Source organism: Pseudopodoces humilis, chromosome 6 (assembly GCF_049639895.1).
Source record: "Pseudopodoces humilis isolate 2021_Gansu_Grassland_sample_001 chromosome 6, ASM4963989v1, whole genome shotgun sequence".
Taxonomy (NCBI): Eukaryota; Metazoa; Chordata; class Aves; order Passeriformes; family Paridae; genus Pseudopodoces; species Pseudopodoces humilis.
The window spans coordinates 18,235,449-18,258,099 of record NC_142205.1 but is presented as its reverse complement, the minus strand read 5'-3'; the positions used below and the strand labels follow the sequence as shown (position 1 = coordinate 18,258,099).

Genomic DNA, 22,651 nt, shown 5'->3' with positions numbered 1-22,651 from the left:
CAAATTGTAAACATTTTTCTTTCTTTTGTTTACTGCTCCTCTTTGAGTGTAAAGACATGCATATTACTCCTGTTAATGCTGTGAAGTGAATCAGATGAGCATGTTTACTGACATCTTCCAATCTGCTTTTATTAGTAGCTCAGTATTAAGCTAGGAGAGAGGAGAGGAGGGAAGCAGTCTCCCTTCCTGGGGGAACTCCTTTGACCAGGACTTTAGAACCAAAGGCTAACCCTGATTGGCTTTGCTGGGTTAAGGACAGGGTGGCACAGGACTTTGGCTAGAGCTGAGATTGTGCCAATCAAACGTCAATATCCTCAACCATGACAGATAAGGCTGCTTCTTCACTAAATACTGAGCAATCAAGTTTCAGGTCAAGGAAATATCAGTAATCTACAAAGATAAAATGCACTGGAGAGACAGAAGTGGGAACAGAATGTCTCTTCATTCTCTTCTGCCTGCAATTTCTATGACGTCTCTGAAAGTCAAGCCAAACCCACTCTCAGTGTCACTCTTCCTGAGCAAGCCATCAGATCCCTCAATTTAAATTAAGCATAAAAATCCTTAATACGCCACAGATAAATCAACATGCCCCTAAACCCTGGACTGGTATTTTAAGTCTTCCAGAATCATAGAATCATCAAATGGTCTGGGTTGGAAGGAACTTTAAGGATCATCTAATTCCAACACCCCTACCATGGCAGAGATGCCATTCCCTCAATGAGGTTGCCAGGGCACCATCCAACTTGGTCTTGAACAGCTTGTGGAAGAAGGCATCAGATACATTGCTAAAAATACTAGCTTTTTCTCTCTACCTTCCCTTAATATTCTCTTTAGACTGGGTCCATCCTTTCAAGTGCTAAAAGGCACTGGCTATATCTCTTTGCCCTTATTTCCTACATAATCAACAGCAGCAACAGAGCAAACCATAAATTCAGGCAGTGAAAGGGAAGGCAATTTCATTTTAATTTAGAACCAATTTCATTCACTCACACCCTCACATCCACATACTCATAAGCACCTGAATGTGCATGCCCAGATAGTTTGCACAAAATTCAGGTGGTAGACTCCTGAATCCAGGTCTGCTCAGGACTCCTTGTGACAACAGAGAAAAAGGGATACCAGCTATAATGTCAGCAAGAACAGGCTCACTCTAGGAGACAGGGCTCCTGGGGGCAACTTCAGAATTAAACCTGATAGGACTCTTCACTTTATCCTGCAAGTTAAGCATGAGAACTGTGTAAAAGCAGGAGCAAGCGTGATTACATAATTGCAGAGCTGGGACACTGCCAGCTGGGAACAGAAGCCATATCTCTGTGGCAGAATGCCAAACACCATGGGACACTTACATCCCATTGCAACTTCCTTCAACCCTGGGCTTTGCTGGCACCAATGGTGCTGGCACCAATGGTGTTTCCTCACAGCAACATTACTTAATCTAAAGGAATAGTTAAATGCATTTTATTCACTTACAAGTGGCCTTTCTTCTCTTCAGCTTACAGAGGTGGCATGTAATTTTGGCTTTTTTCTTGGAACTCCTTAACAGGGCATTCTCCCTAGAGATCCCTATGTCATTTTGCCTCTCTCTTGTTCCTCCTACTGCTTTATAATGTGATCCATGATGAATTATTTATTCCCCTCTCCAATATGGGCTTTTTAGATAGCTACCATTGCTCTATGGCACAAACTAAGACAGGTCTTCCCCTAAACCAGCTTGTGAAGCAAGAAATTAAGAGCCAGATTATAGCCAAAACTCCAAAGGCAACAGCTAGTTCCAGGTAGCATGAGGGATCTCAGATGTTACCGCTGCAGCAGGTAACAAGACACATGAACCAATTATGACTACAGATATTAAATACAGGCCACTTACTAAGGAATTTCTGTGCTTACAGAGATGGATTTCCCATTTTGTCAAGGTTTACAAATGGGGTTTAAGGCATTTTTTTGGTAGGTTTTTTAAGTCAAGGAGCATTAGGACCAGCTGTAGTTTTTGTCACAAAGCTACACATCCCTTGTCCCCTCTGCAAATATAAATGCATAATAAAGCAAGCTTTTGTTCACTATTGCTCTACAACCATCTCCTGTCTTTTTGAAGGAAGGTGCAAATGTGCCTCAAAATCTATTAAGTGGGAGCCAATGGTACCACAGCATGTCCAGGCTGGGAAGCACAACAGCACCAGCTGGTGAGGGACCGAAGCACACACTTGGCAATGGGACAAACTTTGAAGAGATCAGGCAGAACAGGTAGGGGCAAATGGTCTGGAAAAGGGATTACATAGGTAAACAGCAGAAAATAAATGTTGTGTTAAGATCTTTTTTTAAAAAAAATAGTAACGCCAAATGCAAAACAGATATTTATAAAGAGGCAGCAGTAAATGTTTCTTAGAGACCTAAAGATTTGTATTAGAGTGGATTGTGTGCATGCTTGCTGAGTATAATTTTCTTTGTCTACAAAATTATCAGTAAATTATGACAAGTCCCCACAGAAAAAGGTTGACTGAGCCCTCAGCATAAGAGAGATCAAAATGGTGAGAAACCACCACACTCAGACACCACCAAAATCCTAAAATACTTCTAGATCAAATACTTATCACACTTTTGAAAACAGGCGCATAAACACATTACTGACATATTTAATATTATAGAAATCTGGCAGCAAATCAAATTTTAAAAAAGCTTGTCAGGAGGAACCAGCAATGCACTCAGAAGCACTGACCATTTGTGTGCCACTGGTATGCCTGTACCGTGTCACTGTGAAATGTACAATGTGCTCATGGCCTTATCCAAGCCTGACACAAAGCTCCCACTGACTCAAGTTTATCCAAGACTGCACCAGAAATGTGCACAGAATAACCTGAGGGAGATGTCTGAAAGACATGCCCCTATGACATGGGACACACCTACTACTAACACAAATTTAGGAATTACTAGGGCAGAATAGATCAAATTTCCATATGCTCATGGATTAAAACTATGTAGCACAAAGCACAGCAGAACATTACCTTTAAGACCTTGATATGACAACTCTGAGTTAGATCAGAAGCAAAAATTTCCCAGAAGAACACAAGGCCAGGTTTAAGCTGAGTGGGCTCTGTTGTAACATCAATGTCTTAGTAAGAATTATCTTCTCTACATAGAAAATCACAGCATTTCTGGATAGGCATTTCTGCCCTTCCTGTCCTACAGCTTCACTATGCCTTGAAACACGACCTTCTGCTGGATGAGAATGATGAACAGCAAGCAGCTTTCAAGGAGGTTGTTAGGAAAGGGAAAAAAAATCAGTCTTTCAAAACTGAAAGCTTGTTTTACCAGGGTCTCCCCAAGAGATCAACACCTTCAGAAGTCCACTTTAAAAAAGTTACTTAAAAATAGTCTACTTCAAAACAAGAGGATAAGTTTCGTATTCAAATTTTGCAATGCCAAATAGCAATTTCAAAAGATTTATTTTTAAAGCACAGAATGGAAACTTGGTCCTCTTCACAAATACAAGGTACACTCACTGTTCTGAAGGAAGATCATGCATTAAGCAGCATCGTTCATTCAAAGAGCAGAGTTTAAAGTCAGTTAAGAATGACAGCTAGTAGGGAAGAAAGTAGTCTAGATTTCTAAACACTGTTTCTAGTTTATACTGCTTAGCACTACATCATGCCTACAGTAATATGAAAATTGCAAGTGACATGATTATGCTGAGGGCTATGCACAACCTCCAATGCTAAATCAGAGTGAAAAATTATACTCTCTTGAAATTTTTCATTACAAAAATTTCCAGATTGATAAGACAGGCTTTCAGGAACAAATTCACAGAAACTAGGCAGGCTGAGACATGCAAACATTTGAAAAATCGTGCACTGCACACACATATTACACTGAGGACTAAAAGAACTGCATAGATTGAAATGCTGTGTTACCAAGGACAGATAAAGTTCCAAAGAGCTTTTAAAACTATACATTTCATTAACAGTTGCTAAATTTTGTTGTTCAACTAGCCCTACACTGATTTGCAATCTTACAGTTTGGTTCTACAGAAAACTTTCATACCTGTTATTAGAACACAAAGTCTGAGAAGCAAAAAAATTAGGCCCCAAGTTTTATTGGTATTATATATAACTTTATTTTATCTTTGTAACAGTATTCAGGACTGAATAGCCTAGCTACAAAAACTTCAGCTGGTATTTCTTCTTCTCCACACGTATTAAAAATGGCAAATAGAAAAGCTTTCAAAGCTTTAGCTGGTACCAAACCATGTGCCAGACAAAAAGGAGTCAATAAAGGTACTCTAGAACACAGTCTTAGCTGAGAAGCAATACAGAATTCCAACTTGATTCAGCTGCTTGAGGAGGTATGGGATCCATCATCTCAGCAGCCTGAAGTCAAATTACTAACTAGTTAGATAACCTTTGAAATGTATCACTCCACATCACTCCCAGTCCCAGGGACAGTATGGATAATGCCCCTGCTTAATATAGCAGCCAGGATGAGTTTGAACTTGCTTTTAACATTTTCTGTTCATTCTTCAATATACAATTTCTTCATGCCATTAAAAACTATTTACAGTTTGGTTCTGTCCCTTTACTATTACCAAAGTCTGTTTCAAGGATCCAGACTTGTCTCATGTTCTTCAGTTTCATCAGGTAGTTCTTCAGCAGACGCATCACACACATTGTCCTGGCCATCTGCAGGCTGATTTGGCTCATTAGGTTCCCCAGCTGCAATCTGAGTTGTTTCTTCTTCCTCTTCTTCCTCAACTTCCCCATCATCCTCTACATCCATCTCAAACACCCTGATGTGGCGAAGGTTTGAACTTAGCTATGGAGACAGTAAGAAGTTCCTGTTAATGACTAAATAAGTAAAAACAGCAACAGCATTTTAATTGTTGGACAATAGCTTTGAAAATAACCTATCTTTGAAATGGAGGTTTCAAGGGAATTAGCAAATTTTTATTGCTTTACAGGCTGAGAAGTAAAGCAAGCAGATCTATTACCTTCTGTTAAAGTTTTCCATCCTGTGCTATTAGACAGGTATGAATGACACAGTAGTAGCAAATTATGAGAAAATAATCTATTTGTTAAAAAAAAAAAAAAAGGTAACTTTTAGGTTACCACTTCAGTCAGCACACTTCCTTTAACAGACAGGATTTTTCAGAGATACTGCACTTACCACACAAGAAACTTTTCTAATGCCATTTACAGAAACATACTGAGCTTTCATATTCTCCAGCACTCTCCACTGACCCTCCAAGAAGACAGCACGTGTGGGTATCTCACCACTTCGCTCATCCAGCCTGCAAGGAGAAAAGCACAAAGCTGGTTCACAACAAACAACTGCAGTTCTAAGAAAAAACTTCTGTTTCTTGAGCCTAAATTTCATCATATGCAACAAGCAGATAAGCCTCTGAAACCATCATAATGCTGCTACAATACTCTAGAGCAGGAGACCCAACTGTAGAGACACAGCATGTTCCAATTGAGTTAAAAACATTACAGCAGGTGAGAAGGGAGTTGTAAAATCTGATATTCCCACAAAAACAGCTATAACAGGATGTGGGTGGCTTTTCCTCAAACCTCTCCTCTGCACAAAGAGGAGTTTCTGAGCACAGTCCTGGATGCAGTGCCACCCCTTACACAGAAGTTTGGCCTCCATGACCTTTCAAATATGCATCACTACCCCACTCACAGGGATTGCATGAAGACACTCCCTACCTCTTAACAGCAGCCAGGCTTAGTTTGAATTTGCTCTTAATATTTTCTGCTCATTCTTTAATACACAATATCTTTGTGGCATAAAAAAGTTAATTTACAGTTCAGTGTGGCTCTTTATTTTGAAATACAAACACATCTTAAGCAAACCACCAGAGAAGAATGGGAGAAAACTAAAATACTGGATTTGCTGCTTGAACTACATTGGCCTTTGTGTGTGTGTGTTCACTTTCACATGATACTCTCCTCCACCTATGCCAACGCAGACAGTGGTAGCAGTTCTGATGTTTTAAGGTTCATCTGACAATATTTGTAAGGGTGACCACCAGGGAAAGATCAAGAAACACCTGTGTATTCTTATTACAAGGCAGAGGTATATGAGCATAATGCAGAAAACATCCTAAATTGAAGTATTCTGACTAGCAAAGTCAGCATCTTCTAAAGAAAAGAAGATTTCTGATTCTACAAGGTGTCTTTGGCTGATTCTTGCATTTCATGACAACCAGATACAGAAGTAGCATCAGGATAAAAAACCCAAACCCAAGCTCCCAAAAACTACAAAACAAACTATTTAGGAAGCTTCCATCTCCCCCATCCTAGTCTTCTGGCACAAAAAAGAGTATCTGTCCTTAAAATATTTACACACATACAAAGTGTGAGTAACTGTACACAGTTACAATATTTGCTTAATTTGCTTTTCAGTTCCGTACTTTCAGATTTGCTCAAGGTTTTTCAATACCTTTCCATAGAATTCCAAATGAATTTCCCATCTTGGTGCTCATCGGTATATACTGAAGATAAAGGCAGCTGAGCCAAGACTCTCTCCTTCCCCTCTTGTTGAACACTCTCTTTCAGAACTACAGTTACAGTTTCATCATCATAGAAGTGAGCATCCAAACAACTGTAGCATCTACAGGAAAATAATTTAGAAAGCATCAAGTAATATAAGAGAATGCAGAACTAAAATATTTTAAAGTTGCACAGCACTCATGTTAAAAAGTATTCAGTACTTAACAATGAGCTTTATTGTAAATAATAAAAGAGGTCAGTTGTGCAGCTATGACATTGAACAATAGCTGTAAGTTGGCAGACTGCTGTATCATGCAGGAAAAATTATTCTGAACAGAAAATAAAAGCAACTCACAAAAAATCCTTACTAGCAACCTTCACATTTCAGATGAAACATAAGGAACAGTAAACATAAATACCAAAGAAAATTTAGAAATACAGCTGAAGGTACTGAGGGCAAATCACATCTGGCTTTCCTACATGAAAAGGACAAGTTTAGTCTATCATATGCCTTGTAAGATGGCTACATTCAGGCACACCAAGTTTTATCCTGCTTAAAGAACATCACAGAGATAAACAATACTTGTTTACAGCTATATTTGTTTCTTGCAACAAATGTGTTTCAAGATGTGTTAAAGCTTTAGTTTTCAGCTGGAAAACTAAAATTTACTTGACCTTGAGATGAAGTGCAAAGTAAGATTCACACAACTCTGCAGCTTCATGCACCTTTGCCATTTCTTACACCCTGATTCACCCAGGTGAGTGAACTTCAAAGGTAACAATGCAAACAAAAGAAAATCACTAGGAAATATGATCTTTAATTCAGCAATTTACAAGAAAAATCAAATACACTGACCTGGAGTCTGAGCTCTCATTTATGCTGTTGTTCAAGAAGTTTCCAAACTCTACTGCAAGAATCCCATTACTGACAGACCTAGAACAACAGATTTAATTATCTCAGTGACAAAAACCTTTTCCTTCACTAAGAATCCAAAATCTCTAATGGCAACTGTGGTACAAGATGGTGAAAAACCCTCTCTAAACTTAGCACAATACATGTCTCCATGCCAAAATTATGTGATTGGTGGATGGGAACCCTTTAGATTCTTCTGCTCCTCAGAAAAAAAGTGACTAATGGACTAAAATGGAAAACTACATCTAGCTTATGAGATACAGTTCTTTTACTGAATTCCTCAATTGTCCTACTCTCAGGTTCATTATGTTTCTTGTTAATCCACAGCAAAAGAAGTTAGACTGTTTTAGGAATCGATGAGAGAGAAACTAGAAGTCACCACAAGGCAGTAATTCTGTCATCAGCAGCTTTGAACTGGCAACACAAAAGACAGTTTCACCATGAGCTTTCCTTAGCAGTAAAAGTACTTTACAAATTCCCACTCCATCGCAGTCTCACCCAATTCACTGTCTCCTCAAATTAAATGGCAGATTATAAAAATCAGTATTTTACAGAGAGGAGGAGTTTTTGTTGTTTTTAAACCTAGCTTACTTCAGCCATCCCACTGATAGAATGCAGCTTGAACAGTTGCATCAGCACCATCATAGTGTAACAAATCACATCAAGGTATACAAACTCCTGAAGGTACACAGATCCATACCCCAGAAGAGATGCACTCTATTTAATGCACCTCTGAGAGCAGTCCCCGTATTTCCAAAAGTATTAAACTGCAGACTGCAAGGCATTAATCAAAGAATACTATTTACAGTAAGACAAAGTAAGACAAAGCAACACTGGAAGCAGGATTCCCAGTAATTTTTCAGAAGTTTGCATAAATAAGTAATTCTGTGAGCAGTAATCTAATGGAGTCTGAATTTTTCCTTATCCCAGAACCATCTTGGGTCTTGAGATTAGATTTTCTGAGTCTGATAAAACACAAATTTCTGCTGCAGTTTCCTGCTGCACTTCTTAATGCACTCCTCATTTTCTCTAGTATTCAAGAAAGACTCTATTCATGGTACTCATTCCTTATTTTTACAAATAGATTTGAATTGCAACTGACTGTACAAATGTGGCAAAGCTCACCCTCCTTTTGTCTCACCTGGAAGTATCAGTATGTCTCCTCAAAATGTGTATTTTAGAAATAGAATTTTCTAACATGGTGAAGAGAACATAATGTAAATTAGATGTTTTGTCGTTCCACCTGCAATGTGGGGGAAGAAATGAAAATTTAGATCAAGTTTTAATAACTGGTGAACTACATGGAACAAGAATAGCATCATACTTACAGAAATGGTAATTTAAATAACTGAGGTGTGGAATCTTCACTGCAAAGGAAAGACAAAGCAGTTTATAAAATGCTACTCATGCATGAGTTTCAGTTGCAAATTTCTTTAGCTGCTTTTAGTAATGAAATACCTTTGAGAAATTTTGTAGAGAGACATGCAGACTGCTTGATGCACTGACTTTCCAATTACATCCTAACAAATATAATAAAAATAGGCCATAAAATACAGGCAATTATTCATAATTATACATCTTTTTAAGACAAAAAAAAACCCAAATCAACCAAACAACCAACCAGCAAGCTCTGAGTACATCTGAAAGAAAATTCCACCAATATTTATCCTGGAATAAATATCCCTAATGCAAACACTACTGTCACTTCATATACTTGTTTCATGTTTCTCCATGTTAGACTAATGTATTGCCAACTAAGACAGTTAATTGCTACACAGCACATACACACACATAATAAACATTAAAACCAGATCCCAAAATTGTGTGAACAGTATATGTTAAACTAAAAAATCCCCCATTGTGCTTTCCCTGGCCAAGGGCTTGAGATACCCCAGCAGTGAAGCTGGACTATACCTTAACTGTAGGCACTCAAAGGCAAAGATTAAAGCTTCAGGCCTTGCAAAGCATGACTGCTACCTTCAGTTGACTACCATCCCTAAAAGAAAGTAATTTTTAAAAACTGAACTTACTGCTGGCTTTTGTAAACACTGATCAATGACTCCTTCCATTTGCCTTTTGACAAAATGCAGTGATTTCTCAGGATAGTAGGGAAACAGAAGTGGGCTTTCTGTAAATAGACAAAGTCAATTTTAAAAATGGTTGTGTCTCTATAAAAACATATTATACCATTTTTATCTCTAAAACTAGATTTTCTAAAGACTGTTTTCCAAACAAAATGCTGCCATTTTCCCCCTTTTTATTGAAATAAATAGGCAGAAAAAGGTAACTGTGGCAAATTCTATCATAAGCAGCTTCTGCTGTCAAGGTTTTAGAGTCTTTGGTTTCTAGAGTTAAACTAGAATAATTGTCAACATCTGCTCATTATAGTCTCTTACTTCTTTTTCACCACAAATTAACAAAACAGTCTCTGACTCCAGTGAAAGGGAACAAGTTAGGACTCCCCCCAGGTATAACCTAAGCACAACTATTACTTTCTTGAATTGGAATTAAGATATCCTAAAATAGACCTCCTCTGGGATTCCTTCTGAGCCAACACTTCTGAGATGGGTACAGAAAAGATGGGGAACTCCCAGTATCCACAAAATGGTAACTGACTGGGTAAGCAGCTACATAAACCCTGTGCAAAATAACAAGGCCCATTTATTTTATTCCACTCAGATAAAGATGAATGAGTAACACTACAGAAGGAACTCATAAGCATGAAAAAAGATAACTCTTCTACATTTGTTACTTTCTACACGTATCTTGCATTCACTTCTTTTTCATGAAAGCATATTACCTTTAAGATGAGTACTATCTTTAAGAAAGTTAAACCACTGGTTTCCCTCTGTATTAGGTGGTGATACAAGGTCATCATCTTCATCTTTCAAGTACTAGAAGAGAAACACATATTTTTAAGATGGCAATTGAAGAATAGGGAACATTAGGATTCACCTTCACTATTGCCCCTAGTGAATATAATAAACATTTCCTGTTAAACTAACATGCCATAGTCTTAAAACTAAATATTGCACTCCAACTAGAGACAATAAGAAAAATCAACTGCTGTTTAAGATCACATGCTGGTACTTTCCTAAGAAACTGATTTTTAAATCAAGTCTGAACACAAATGTTTTGAAATGCAGTGACTAATGCCATACAGACAACAAACACATCAGTTTTGCTGAAGCTGGCTTTTAGAGTTTTACTGCTGCAAAACGTTTTTGTCTTTTCCTAAAAATACAGTATGTGTAAAGTGAAACTACAGGGTTTTAAACCCTCATTTCCATAATAATAAGGGGAAACAATTTACTCTCTTTTACCATTACTGGTATGTACAACACAGAGCAAAAGGGCCAGGGAAGAAAAGTGGACACAGCTTTAAAAGCTTCTCTATCTAAGGATTTTCTCATTTATTCTTTTTGTATTTATTCCTTAATTCTTTACCTGGCCGACTCTCTCCACATTGAAGTATTTTCCTTTACGATTGTAAAGTTCTGGTGCCTAAAAAAATAATGCAAACAAACCCATTATTTAAATATAAAAATAATAAGAAGTAGTGAACAAAAAGATGATCAAATTATTTTAGTCTAGGATTTTTTAGATGCAGCTATTGTCAGCAAAAATACAGTCAAATCATGTACTTTGAAAACCAGTATCACTGACCTCATTGAAGTGCTCAGTAAGAAAATCAGCAACAAAAGTGATATCTTTTTGAGTCATCTAAAAGGAAAAAAACAGGGAGAAAAGCAAAGGGTAAGAAATACATTTCAATGAGCACAGAACACACATTCTATAGGCTGCACAAGCACAGCTCCCTCAGCCTGTACTCACAGGGCAAATGTTCCAGCCTCCAACCTATTTGGGAATGCTCACTGAACTCATCCCAGATCATTCCTGTCTTGTACAGGATGGTCCCAAACTGGAGATGTAACCAACAAGTGCTAAATAAGGACAGTAACTACTTCCCCTGACCTCCTGGCCACGTTCTCATTACTGCAGCTGTGGTCATTCTCCCCTGCCCTTTGTCAGGACACTACTGGCTCATGCCCAGCGTGCATCCCACATCATCTTGGCAAAACTGACATCTTCCCAGCTGCATGGGCTCCAGCACTGCACTCACAGGGGGTTAGCCCACCCCACAACAGAAACTTGCATTTTCTCATTCATGAACTGCAGGAGGTCCCTACCTGTCCATTCCTCCAGCCTATCTATTTCTGGAAGTTACCTCTGCCCTCAAGTAAGGGCAGGGTGATGGTGGCTGCAGATTTGATGCAGGTATTATATTACTATATTATTGTGTTATTTTATATTCCCTCTCCACTACTGGGGCATTGATAAAGACATTAAAATCTCACTCTGGTTAACTTCATCATTTAGTGCACATAAAGAGCTGCTATACAGAGGCCTTGCATACCCAGAGTACTAAATACAGTAGTGTTAACAAAGGAAACAGAAAAAGTAATTTATGCACAACAGCATATTAGTGTGAATGTGCAGGCATCAACTTTCTCAAAAAAATGACACAGACACTGCCCTTCAAGTTCTGGAACAAAAAGAAACCTTTAATTCCGCTTTCAAGATGAGCAGAATATTGAGGATATCACCATTTATCAGAAAATGTTACTATTACCTTGTTCAGTTCTGGAAGCACATGATCTTCTGACATCCTCAACATGGCTGAGGGAAAAATTATATTCTTATTGCATTAATATTTTAATACTGTTTTTATTTTTTAATTTTAATTTTTTTAAAAAAATTAGTTTTATTAATACTTTAATAATGTTTTCCTAATATTCTTAATTTTTCCCGTGTATGTAATAAGACTCTGCTGTTAAAAAAGATTAATTCACTAGAAGCAGAGGAGCCTGGAATGAAGAATTACAAACTGAGACTGAAATTAAGTCTCTCTAGTCTCACTATCTTACATTACAAATCTTGAAGAATTTTTATCTTTAATCTTTTCCAACCGCATTCTGCCCTGTACAAGACTGAAACAAAATTATTACAAAAAGGGCTCATAAGAATTTGTTCATGTCCATACTAAGAGTATTAAAATGGGTATATGTAAAATACATGAAAACTGTCATGCTCAGAAAAGTGTGTTTTAAGAGAATTGCACAGAATTAATTTTAAATCTGCAAGGCTTGGATAAAGTTCTCTATCTAGTCTGAAACCAAACAAACAGTAAAAAAAACATTACGATGGAGAACTTCAATAGTTCTGCTTTCTGCAATTCTTAAAATTAGAACTATTATATTCCTGCTACTAACTGCTAACACTGCTTATCTGATGCTTTTACAGTATCTGGTAATACCACTTAGTTTTTGTAAAATAGTTCTAAAAAGATCAAACAGAAGTTATAAACTTATTCATAAATACTTTATAAAAACAAGCAGTGTAAAATACAGCGTGCTTCATTTCCTTTTAACATTTTTTCTGCAGCTACATAGACACAATTGAAGGTGGCTACTAAGTGCATGGGGACATTCTGAGACTGTTTAAAGCTGTGCAGAAGCTTACAAGTAACTAGGCTGCCACAGAAGAAAATAGCAAGTAACAGAGTAAAAGAGAATTAGTCTTTACTTCAAAAATCTGGTGTAGACTAAAAAAAGTCCTTTATTTTTCTCTAAATCAAGATCAGCAAATTGCTCATGAAGCAGAAAAGTTTGGAGCAGCATACCAGGTCAAGTATATACAATACCCAATCTACATATACTAAATTTAATTGAGAAACTGAGAATTTATAATCAAATCTGTCTTAAATATTGTAATTACTCTTGCCTCATCAACTATATTCCTTTACATGTCCAGAAATTTTCTATGATAGCAAAAAATAGATGGTTATAACTAAGACTGGCCTAGTTACTTGCCTGCATTTCAATATAAAACAGATACTGGATGATTACTATATGATCAATCTTACCAACATAGAGCCATCGAAAAAATGCCTTGAAGTTTTTCATACTACTGTCGATCACTCTAAACATGAAAAACAAGAAAAGAAATTACAATATCTGACTGTCACAAGCTGTTCAAGGCTTAACAGAGGAAAGGCCACAAGCACTGTCAGTTTTTCTCAAAATGCCCAATGCAATGTTTCAAGACTATTCTTCTGGTATGAGTCTGACACGCAGTGAGACAAGATGAAAGCTCACCACCAACACAGGAGTCATGCTCTCCCAACCTCCTCAGTTCCCAGCCCATCAATCTCCTCCAATACAAGACTGAATAGGAATGATTTGTAAACTCTCCAGACTTTATACTTACTGAAGCAGCTCATTTGCCTTCAGGATGAAAGAACCAACAGCAGTGATAGCCTCTGTAAAAGAAGCTAACTATTATTATTAAGCTTTCAAAAGTGAAATCAGAGCAGGTAGGTAGCACACACTACTGTACCGTCAATTCCAGCTGCATCTAATCCCAGAGACTCGTATTTTTGTTTCCATAAAGCCATTCCTTTCAATTCACTCAAGTGGTATAAAAGTGCCTCAGAGCCGCTAGGAAGGCAGAGGAAAGAAGTATGACATTTTATTCACCCTCTGGAAATCCAGTGCTCTGCTGCATGCTACATTTTTATCATCTAATGCGTGAAGTGCAAAGCTTTATAAGGTAGTTGACACGAACAAGAGGTAAGGTATCATTTCAGAGAAAAGTAGGTATTGTCCCAATGACACAAACTTAGTGTGAATATTTGGCATAGATCCCATAAAACACACCAGGCAGCAATTTACAGGTGATGCATCATGGAGATTGCTCAAAATACTTCATTAGTTCTCTACTATGCAATAGTAAAAGAATACATTTTCCCATGATTACAGTCTCCATACCAGCACACCTACATAAAAAGCACTGCCAAGACAGCATATTGTCTTTTAGCGGAGCATATAATATGCCATTTTATCTATAATTCATTGGAAATTCTGTGACTTACCTCTGCAAATGACTTATAACCAACTTTTGTATACTGGAATAGGAAGACTCTATGGACTGACCAAGTTTTTTTAAACCCTGTTAATAAAGAAATACAATCATATACTAATGTTCTGTTAACATAAAAGTTATTAAAAGATATTGAAATAGATTCGTTTAGTATGTTTAAAAATATGTTAACATACCTTTACTGTCAGTTGGTTCATTAGTAATGCCTGAAGTTCCAGACTGAAGAAGGTGGGGAGAGAACCAAGTAGGCATTTAATTTTGTGTTTCAACATCAAGTGCAAAGGCAAACTCTGATAAAACAACAGTAACTACCTTGCTTTTCCCCAGAACAACAGCTGCATAAACTCATCCTGAACAGAAGTGGTTGTATTCTTTTCCTGTCAGTCAAAATGATTGAAATAAGATTGGTGAAGAGATTAAATCCAGGCTACCAAATTATCTCACAAACACTCCATATAAAGTATTTCAAAGAACCCATCCATATCTTCGAATGTTGAAATCAGACTACTGATCACTGAAAATTTTCTGATCACTGAAATTCTTCTAGGATTTTAAGTTCTTTTTCAGCTGCATTACCCAATAAAAATTCTAAACAGTTTACCATCACCAATAATCTATTTTAAAAAATAAATAAATTACATGATTCATTAACTTCTGGCCATGGTCAATGAACACAAAATTTAAGCAAATCCAATTGCATCTTAAACATGGATAATTATATGTGTTCTACTGAACTAGGCTGCAAGTGTTGTTACTGACCATTTACAGTAATCAGTTTACCAATTACTTAAGTACAAAGAGCACAACCTTAAATACAAAACAACTGATCAACAGCTGGGAAAGCTGAAAGCTGTGATTTTTAAAAATTCTGAATAAATAAAAGTATCACAAGACAATTTTGCTTGATTGTACAGAGGTACCTTCAGCATCAGAGCACTTGACACACAAGAGCTTCCAGGCCATCCCTGGACTTAGAGATTGTTATCTGGAGGCATCATGCTTAAACATTAAGATATGCAGTAGACTAACAAGAACAGAACTACTGCAAAAAGTGTTTTTCCTAAAGGATGGTTAATCCTACAGTACCTGTACAAACTTTGTTAGTCGTGAGTCCATCTGCATCAGTATTTCTTCCCATGCTTCACACATGCATGTCAATGACAGCTTTATATACTGTAATACAGAAACTGGGATTAGTATTATTTCCTTCCTCCCCTTCAACAACACTTTCAAAAAATGGTTGTTACAATATAAAGGGAAGATATACTGTAGATCTTACATACAATTTATTATCAAATTCCAAGTTGGAGCTTTACATTTACTTAAAATAAACTCAAGCTTCTCACTAGAAAACATTTAATTCACTTGCATTAGAACATCAAAGCCTGCAGAACCACAAGACTGAAAGGATGGTGTAACACAATTGTACCTGTAACAGAGTTGAAATGTGAGTAAACTTCCGGGCCATTCGAGTTACCTCAGGTAAGTAACTTGATAATAGACTAGTGTCCAACTATAACAAATGAAAAAAGCAATGGTTAACAGATGATTTGTCTTTTAACAATATATAGATTACAGAAATTAAAAGACAGACAGAAGGACCCACAGAAAATCTCTTAGTTCTCAATTCCTTAAGGTTGATTTTAAGAGGAAAATGCATTTAATTCAAAGAAGCAATAACTATTTTTAATACATCTATAAAGTTTAATACATCTGATAAGGTCCCACATTTTGGAGCTCTAACAGTAGGAGTTTTAAGGATGACTGATAGAATAATCAAAAGCATTGCTGTTATGCCTTTGTGTGCAGAATGAAGAAAATCTGAATAATTGTAACTGTAGTTGAATAAATTTATGTTATTCTAAAAGTAGTATTTCAAAAGAATGCCCCAGATCACCACTGTCAGTCTCATCAGTGAAACTGTATGTTAACATCATAAATTCAAAAGCTAAACTGGAGCTAATTTCAGAATGACTGGAACTAGTAGTTTTTGGTTTTTTTCTGCAAATAATGGGAGAGCAATAAAGCTACCAGGATGTAATTTTAAAAGAAGTTTTACTTTAAAAAATATTTTAAAATTACTTTACTTGCCTGAAAATACGTTATCTCTGCTTCGCTGTCTGAAGAGCTTTGTATCTCTGTAATAACTGACAGTGATTTCAAATCACTAGACAAACACAGTCCACGACAAGACCCTGCCACCTGAAGGAATCCAGTTTACCAGTTAATAAAACATTCAGTTTTCTCTAAGACATATTTACTTCTCTAACACATTGACATACAAAGATGACTGTGGTCAATGACATGTAAAAATGAAGTGTAATTTTCACCTATTGCTCAGGAACAAACCCACTCTCTTTATTGCGTATTAACAGCAAACTTTGAAACAAGGTGCTAAATTCCCTAGTTAAAAGTTACAGTTATGTCTTTCCATCAATAACCAACAACCCAATCAATTAGTTTCTTTAATTTCAGCAGTTTCACTTATGTGTAAGTAAGCACAGGTATATTTTTACTCAATTAAGCAGTAGTTTGTTATATTATGAAGAAAAAATATGTAAAGGAACCAAGCATACCCCATTCACTGTAGCAATCTTGAACATTCCATAAGCATGTATCTCAATAAATCCTGAGCTGCCACCAAGAACAAGAGCATTAAGTCTATAAAAATAGAAGAATGTGTCGATCAGCATACTGAAAAAAATTTGAATGCACACAGATACAATTCTTAATACTTAAACACCATCCCTTTAATAATGTTCCTCTAAAGAATCACTGCATAAAGGAAACACTCGCAATTCAAGAAATTTAAAAACAAATGAACAAATTAGCTCAGATTTTATTGATAAAACCTGCCTCTAACATTTATATTAAGAGTACCAATTACTACACCGAGAGAATAGGGAAAAAATAGTACAGTTTAGTCAGAGAGTCCTTTTTCACTGAAAGTAATAAATCTCTAGCGACCCTCCCCTTACCAAAGCCGGCTGGAAAGCATTATTAGATAGCTACTTTGAATTACTCTGATTATATGCAGAGTGAGTTTGTCACACTCACCCAGTGGTACTCCTCAGCACCTCAAAGGCAATGAACATTTGAAATAGATCCAGCAGCAGTAACAGCCACAGGAGTAACAACAGCATCAGAAACAGAAATCCAGTTCAAAGAATACAATCTGAGACAGACAGGTCTATGTTTTGCTCACTTATTAACACATATGTTATACAATGGCTTGGGAAAAAGCCTACAAATACCAGAAAATCAACTTCTACCTGTTACATATCTAAATAAATATACATTGAAGCAGAATGTTTCTGCTAAAGCCAACACAGAACTTAGAAAAACAGTATCTCAAAAACTTTTGGTTTGATTAACTGAGAAAAACAGTATCTTAAAAACTTTTGGTTTGATTAACTGAGCAGATGAAGGGAACAGAGAATTCACAAAGCTCATCACCATAAGCAGCTCACTCTCTCTCAAGCAAGGATATCCTACTGTAAGAAGTGCTACCAAGTTTTAAAAAGGAGTAACTGGTGATAGAGATGCAGATTTGAATTAAGGAGGGTGGTTCTGAGTGGTGAGACTGTAAGGAACAGTGAAATAGTAAAAACAAGGCAGAGACATTAAGTGCCCTCATCAAAAAAGCAGTACAAGGCACTGCACAAAGCAAGTCTCTGTAAAATTACACTTCCACCAGCTGCCCTTCATGTGTTTCCTAATAACAGATGCTTAGTCTAAAGTAACACTGATATGGCTAATTTCAGAGCTACTTTTAAATTTAGATTTGTCACACTCATGCAAAACCCCACAAATTCTCTGTATAGAACAAGCATTCACAAATGTCTACAAGACCAGCTTATGTAACACATAAATCAGCCTTCAAATGCACCCCAAGAAATCTGCTAAGAAAAAGAAGATATGACACCAACAGCAGTTGCTGATAAAGTGCCTTATAATCCCTCTAAACCAAGGGGAAAAGGTGACTGATGGAAACTTTAATATAGACTTTGAACTTTATCTCTGTACTTAAAAAAAACACATTCCATATAATTTCTCTGAGACTTTAAAAACAATTATGAATAACTTAACAGTAAACTCAATTATCCATTATTTTACACCTCTAAAAAAGCCACCAAACAAAAAACCTCAACCAACAACCCACAACCAGAATTTACCTGACATCACCCAAAAGCTTCATAATCTCATCTGACTTTTCTTCACTGAAAATACAAAACATGTGATTAGGGCTTATGTAGTTTGTCTCAATACCAGAAAACAAAATAAAATTTAAAAATAGAGAGTTATAACATGACAATTTCTTACCTGAAAATTTTTGCAGTGGTACTGTAACTGAAAAGAAAATAATTACTCTCAGTAACAATGATCAGATGTCTGTAGAGCATTAAGGATGAACACCCAAAATAATGACAACAAATGACAAATGGTATTTCCTCAAGCTTACTAGTGTAACACTTACTTTTTTGGTAGTGCTGGTAATTTAGGCAAAAGGAGGTTTGATTCATCTTCAGCATTGTAAAAGGAAGTGAGAACACTGAAAAAGACATAATACTGTCTTTATTGCCCAAGCTGTAAAAATGAGAAGAGGCTTTCTTTTCAACTCCAGAGTTAAGAGTATAATATAATTATACTATTATGTTAATATATAATTATATTATATATATCATAATTAATATATAAGCAACTGTAAGTACATAACTCAATGCATTATGCATACTGAAATTACAAATATCAGAGGATATTTGTAATTTCAGTATTTATGGGACCTTCAATAACTTATCAAGTGATCAAATTAACAAAAGAACTGAAAATCTTATTTTTATTTCCAGTGAACAAGGTTTATATCTGCTGGCTCAGAGGCTTGTCACCGCATCCTTCATTACCTGAAATGCTGTTACTGTCAGAGGCTTTCTGTTTAAACTCTCTCCAAACCTGCACTACAACCTACCCATACCTCAAAACAGCTAAAGACATATTGCAGCTAGAGGAAGATCAAAGCACAATACTTCATATCACATCTTAGACATGTCAGAAGGATGAGATTCCCCATATGAATTTAAGCCTATCCCTGCCAGGAGAAGAATGTTAGTGTGGTTTAAGACAGTGGTTTCTTGCTATTTTAAGACTGATGCTTACTGGAGGTGTGGGGGGGACATCTTCAAGTCAGGAGCTTACATCATCTGCCTCCTTTAAATAAATGTTTTATTTAACTGCGTTCTCACATTGCCATGAGGTCAATATCAGAGGTTTCTTTAAGACACCAGAAATAGGGACCATGATGTCCTCCAGGTCACAAGTGCTGCTGAGAATTGTTCAATCACACAGAGTTCATGGTCACTAGGGATACTCTGACTTCCTGAACAACAGAATTGCCAATGGAATTGGATGTAACAAAAAGACAAAACGTGAAAGACATAAACACCAAAATAATGATCTTGAAAACACAGGAGAAAGATTTAAATATAATACTTATTCTGACTAACAAAATAGATGAACATATCATTTCTATACTTAGTTTAATAAATTGATTGATATTGAAGCAAACTGGATCATAAGATAGACTGTACATGCTAACTTAACATTCAGATTAAGCAGCTCTTAAAGAGAAGCACAAGATCATGCTGAAATTTAATGTATCACCCAAAGAACCACAAGACTAAGGTATTAGCACTAAAAATAAGCATATTCATAAAAATATGAAAAGTGTCTATTCTAAAAAATTGAAAATTTTAGCCAAGTGATGAAAAAAACCCACAGCTGTGGACCATATTACTTTATGTGACTGCTTGTAACATTTCAAGTATAAATTATCAGTAGGGTGGCATTACATACCCTATGATTTACTTCTTTTCAGACTCACCTGCTTTCCTCAGTTACTTCCATCCAATGCATGTATGTAATAGATAAGTCCACAGAGAAGGAGTGCAAGCTTTCAGGTTTTTCTACATCACACAGAATAATCCGCTTGGTATCAGCAAGGCCAAAAGCCAAAACTACAGAAAGACAAGTAACATGTATAAATAACCAATGTGCAAAACTCTGTATCTGACCCTGACCTAGAACTCAACATGCTTCTAACACTTCTAACAATAGTTCTGATAGAGGCCTCCAATTTTGCAGATTTGAGTCCAATACTATATATAACATTGTCCAGCAGAAAGGTTTGGTGGACAAAAATCACAAATTACAAGTTGCTGAGCAACTTTTGCAGCACTTTGTTCATCCATAATAGCAAACAGGCAGAGGTTTCTGTATGTACTCCCTTATAATCACAGGAAATCAGCTTAAAAAGAAGTTTCTTAAACTCTTCAGATGCCATCATAAAACAATATGGGTAGTTTTTATCCACATGTCATGGAAGAAGATTGCTCCCATTCTCCCACCTCCAGTGAATAAAAAATTAACTGATTTCTGGCATAAGTTTATTGAGCTACTAATTTCAACATTATTTCTATTAATAAGGAAAAGGCTTTTTTTTTCTTCTCTGGTCTAGAATTAGAGCAATTTTAGCCTATGAAGGTTTGCCTATGCTAAGTAAGCTAAACTCTTCAATCAATCCTGATCAGACAGCTTCTTTCTCAATAAACTTTGTAGTTCATACAAAATATCCTGTTTAGTTAGGAGGTTAAACTTTTGCTATACCCTGAAAAGCAGCATTTGGGACATAAATCTGGCTCACAAATCTTTCTTGCAATTGCATTCAACAGTGTTAATCTCTCTAGTACTGTGAATGAACCTACATAAAATTAAGCCACCCTTTTCTTCAAACACAGTTTACTTGAAAATTTCCTTCAAAGATGAGAAGTATCATCCTTCATGATTTCCCATGGGGTTTTATCGCACCATATCACCTCATATACTTGACATTACTTTTGCCATCTGGTCTCCAAGCAAGAGCAGTCACTTCTTTTCCTGTATTTTCATTTGGAGGCAAACTCCACACACGTTGAAAGTTTGCAAGTCGATGAAGTAAAACCTACAAAGCAAATGCATTAAAGACAAACTTAAACCACATTCTCCCCTTAATAAAAGTTTGTAAATCAGTTCAAGATGCACAGTTTTTTACCAGTTTTTAATTACTGTGTCTTAAGCACCATCTGCTTCTGTAACAAATGATTCACTCCTATGTTATTCTAGAGGGCAGCACACGGTTTACAGCAGTACAGAGAAATAAGTTGAGCCTTGCATAAGAATAAAACCTCCTAATCAACAAGGGTTACCCATCACCTCTCTAGCAAAGAGCCCGAAAGCACAAGTCTTGTCTTTATGCCTGATCACATATTGCAGCTCCAGGGGAAAAACTACTCAAAAGTAGATTTAATTTGAATAGGAACGTTCATGCACTTTAAAAGCTCACAAACAAGCAACGCGCACATCATATGTGAATTTGTCCGGAAATCCGAATGCAAAAAAAATGAAGGAGCAGTACGTATTAAGACGCTTGATTTTAAAAATTGCTATCCCTAAATGCCTGGTCAGCCTTACGAGAAACATGCCCCAAGTAACAGCAAAGGCATCTGGGCCTGCAGGAAGAGGCAGCACCCGTCCATCCCGTGCTCCTTCCCCGGCACCCGCACTCACCTCCCCCGCTCGGTTAGCCAGGGCGATGAGGTCCCTTTTGGGGGACCAGGACATGAACACGACCTCCTGTGGCAGCTGCTTCTCGCCCACCTGCCTGAAGGCGGGCATGGCTGCGGAGCTCGGCCGGGACCCGGCGCGCCTCGGCTCCCGCTTCCGGGGGCGGCACTTCCCGCCGCGGCGAGGGCGGCAAGGAGCGGGCCGGGCCTGGCTGCGGGGCGGAGCCGTGCGGGTGATCCCGGCAGCGGGGCGGGCCTCGGGAGCCGTGAGGGTAATCCCTGGAGCGGGGCGGGCTCCGGCAGCCCTGAGGGTAATCCCTGGAGCGGGGCGGGCTCCGGCAGCCGTGAGGGTAATCCCTGGAGCGGGGCGGGCCCCGGCAGCGGGACCACCGCAGCACCGAGGCCGGGCGGGCGCAGGGAGGCAGGTCAGGCTCTTCCCCCTCCGCTCACTTACTATTTCCTACTAAATAAATTACTTTTTTCTTTTTGATGCCCGTTTTCCATTTGGAGAGAAATTTTTAAAAAGTCACAAGCCATCCTGTGAGGCGAGTTTAACTAACAGACTGAATTCCTAGAACTCGTGCTTTTCCATCACCTACCCTCACTTCCTCCCTTACCCCACGTCCTTCAATACTAACATAAAATCAGAGCATCTGCCAGTACCTCACCTCTCAGCAGTAAGCCCCTTAACGTCCAACACCCACCAAATTAGATAAATA

The 22,651-nt window shown here is 37.4% G+C and overlaps 1 protein-coding gene across 2 annotated transcripts; it reads right to left on the bottom strand.

Annotated features, from left to right (window-relative positions):
• Positions 1–3,539: 3,539 nt before the first annotated feature.
• Positions 3,540–22,081, bottom strand: ANAPC4 (anaphase promoting complex subunit 4). 2 transcript variants are annotated; one of them, XM_005517794.2, is made up of 28 exons: positions 21,937–22,081; positions 21,226–21,331; positions 20,216–20,348; positions 18,815–18,889; positions 18,661–18,687; positions 18,513–18,557; positions 16,914–16,998; positions 16,429–16,539; positions 15,767–15,850; positions 15,424–15,510; positions 14,650–14,714; positions 14,514–14,556; positions 14,330–14,406; positions 13,795–13,895; positions 13,666–13,717; positions 13,322–13,377; positions 12,029–12,075; positions 11,062–11,118; positions 10,843–10,899; positions 10,196–10,289; positions 9,426–9,523; positions 8,854–8,915; positions 8,724–8,762; positions 8,537–8,638; positions 7,339–7,416; positions 6,433–6,603; positions 5,155–5,278; positions 3,541–4,803 (listed from the first exon to the last, which is right to left on the bottom strand). In XM_005517794.2, exons 1-28 carry the CDS (start codon positions 22,042–22,044, stop codon positions 4,588–4,590), a joined length of 2,400 nt encoding a protein of 799 aa, XP_005517851.2. In that variant the 5' UTR covers positions 22,045–22,081; the 3' UTR covers positions 3,541–4,587. The 2 variants fall into 2 exon arrangements, with proteins under 2 accessions (XP_014114525.2, XP_005517851.2); XM_014259050.2 differs by lacking the exons at positions 21,226–21,331; positions 21,937–22,081 and adding an exon at positions 19,492–19,711 and having other exon boundaries at positions 3,540–4,803; positions 20,216–20,345.
• Between the last annotated feature and the right edge of the window lie 570 nt (positions 22,082–22,651).

What these genes read in the sequence shown, in the direction of transcription:
- ANAPC4 (XM_005517794.2), bottom strand. Translation starts at nt 22,044, where the DNA reads ATGCCCGCCTTCAGGCAGGTGGGCGAGAAGCAGCTGCCACAGGAGGTC. An exon ending in TGGCTAACCGAGCGGGGGAG is followed by an intron (nt 21,332 to 21,936) that starts GTGAGTGCGGGT and finishes TTTGCTTTGTAG; the next exon opens with GTTTTACTTCATCGACTTGC. An exon ending in TTGGAGACCAGATGGCAAAA is followed by an intron (nt 20,349 to 21,225) that starts GTAATGTCAAGT and finishes GTCTTTCTGTAG; the next exon opens with TTTTGGCTTTTGGCCTTGCT.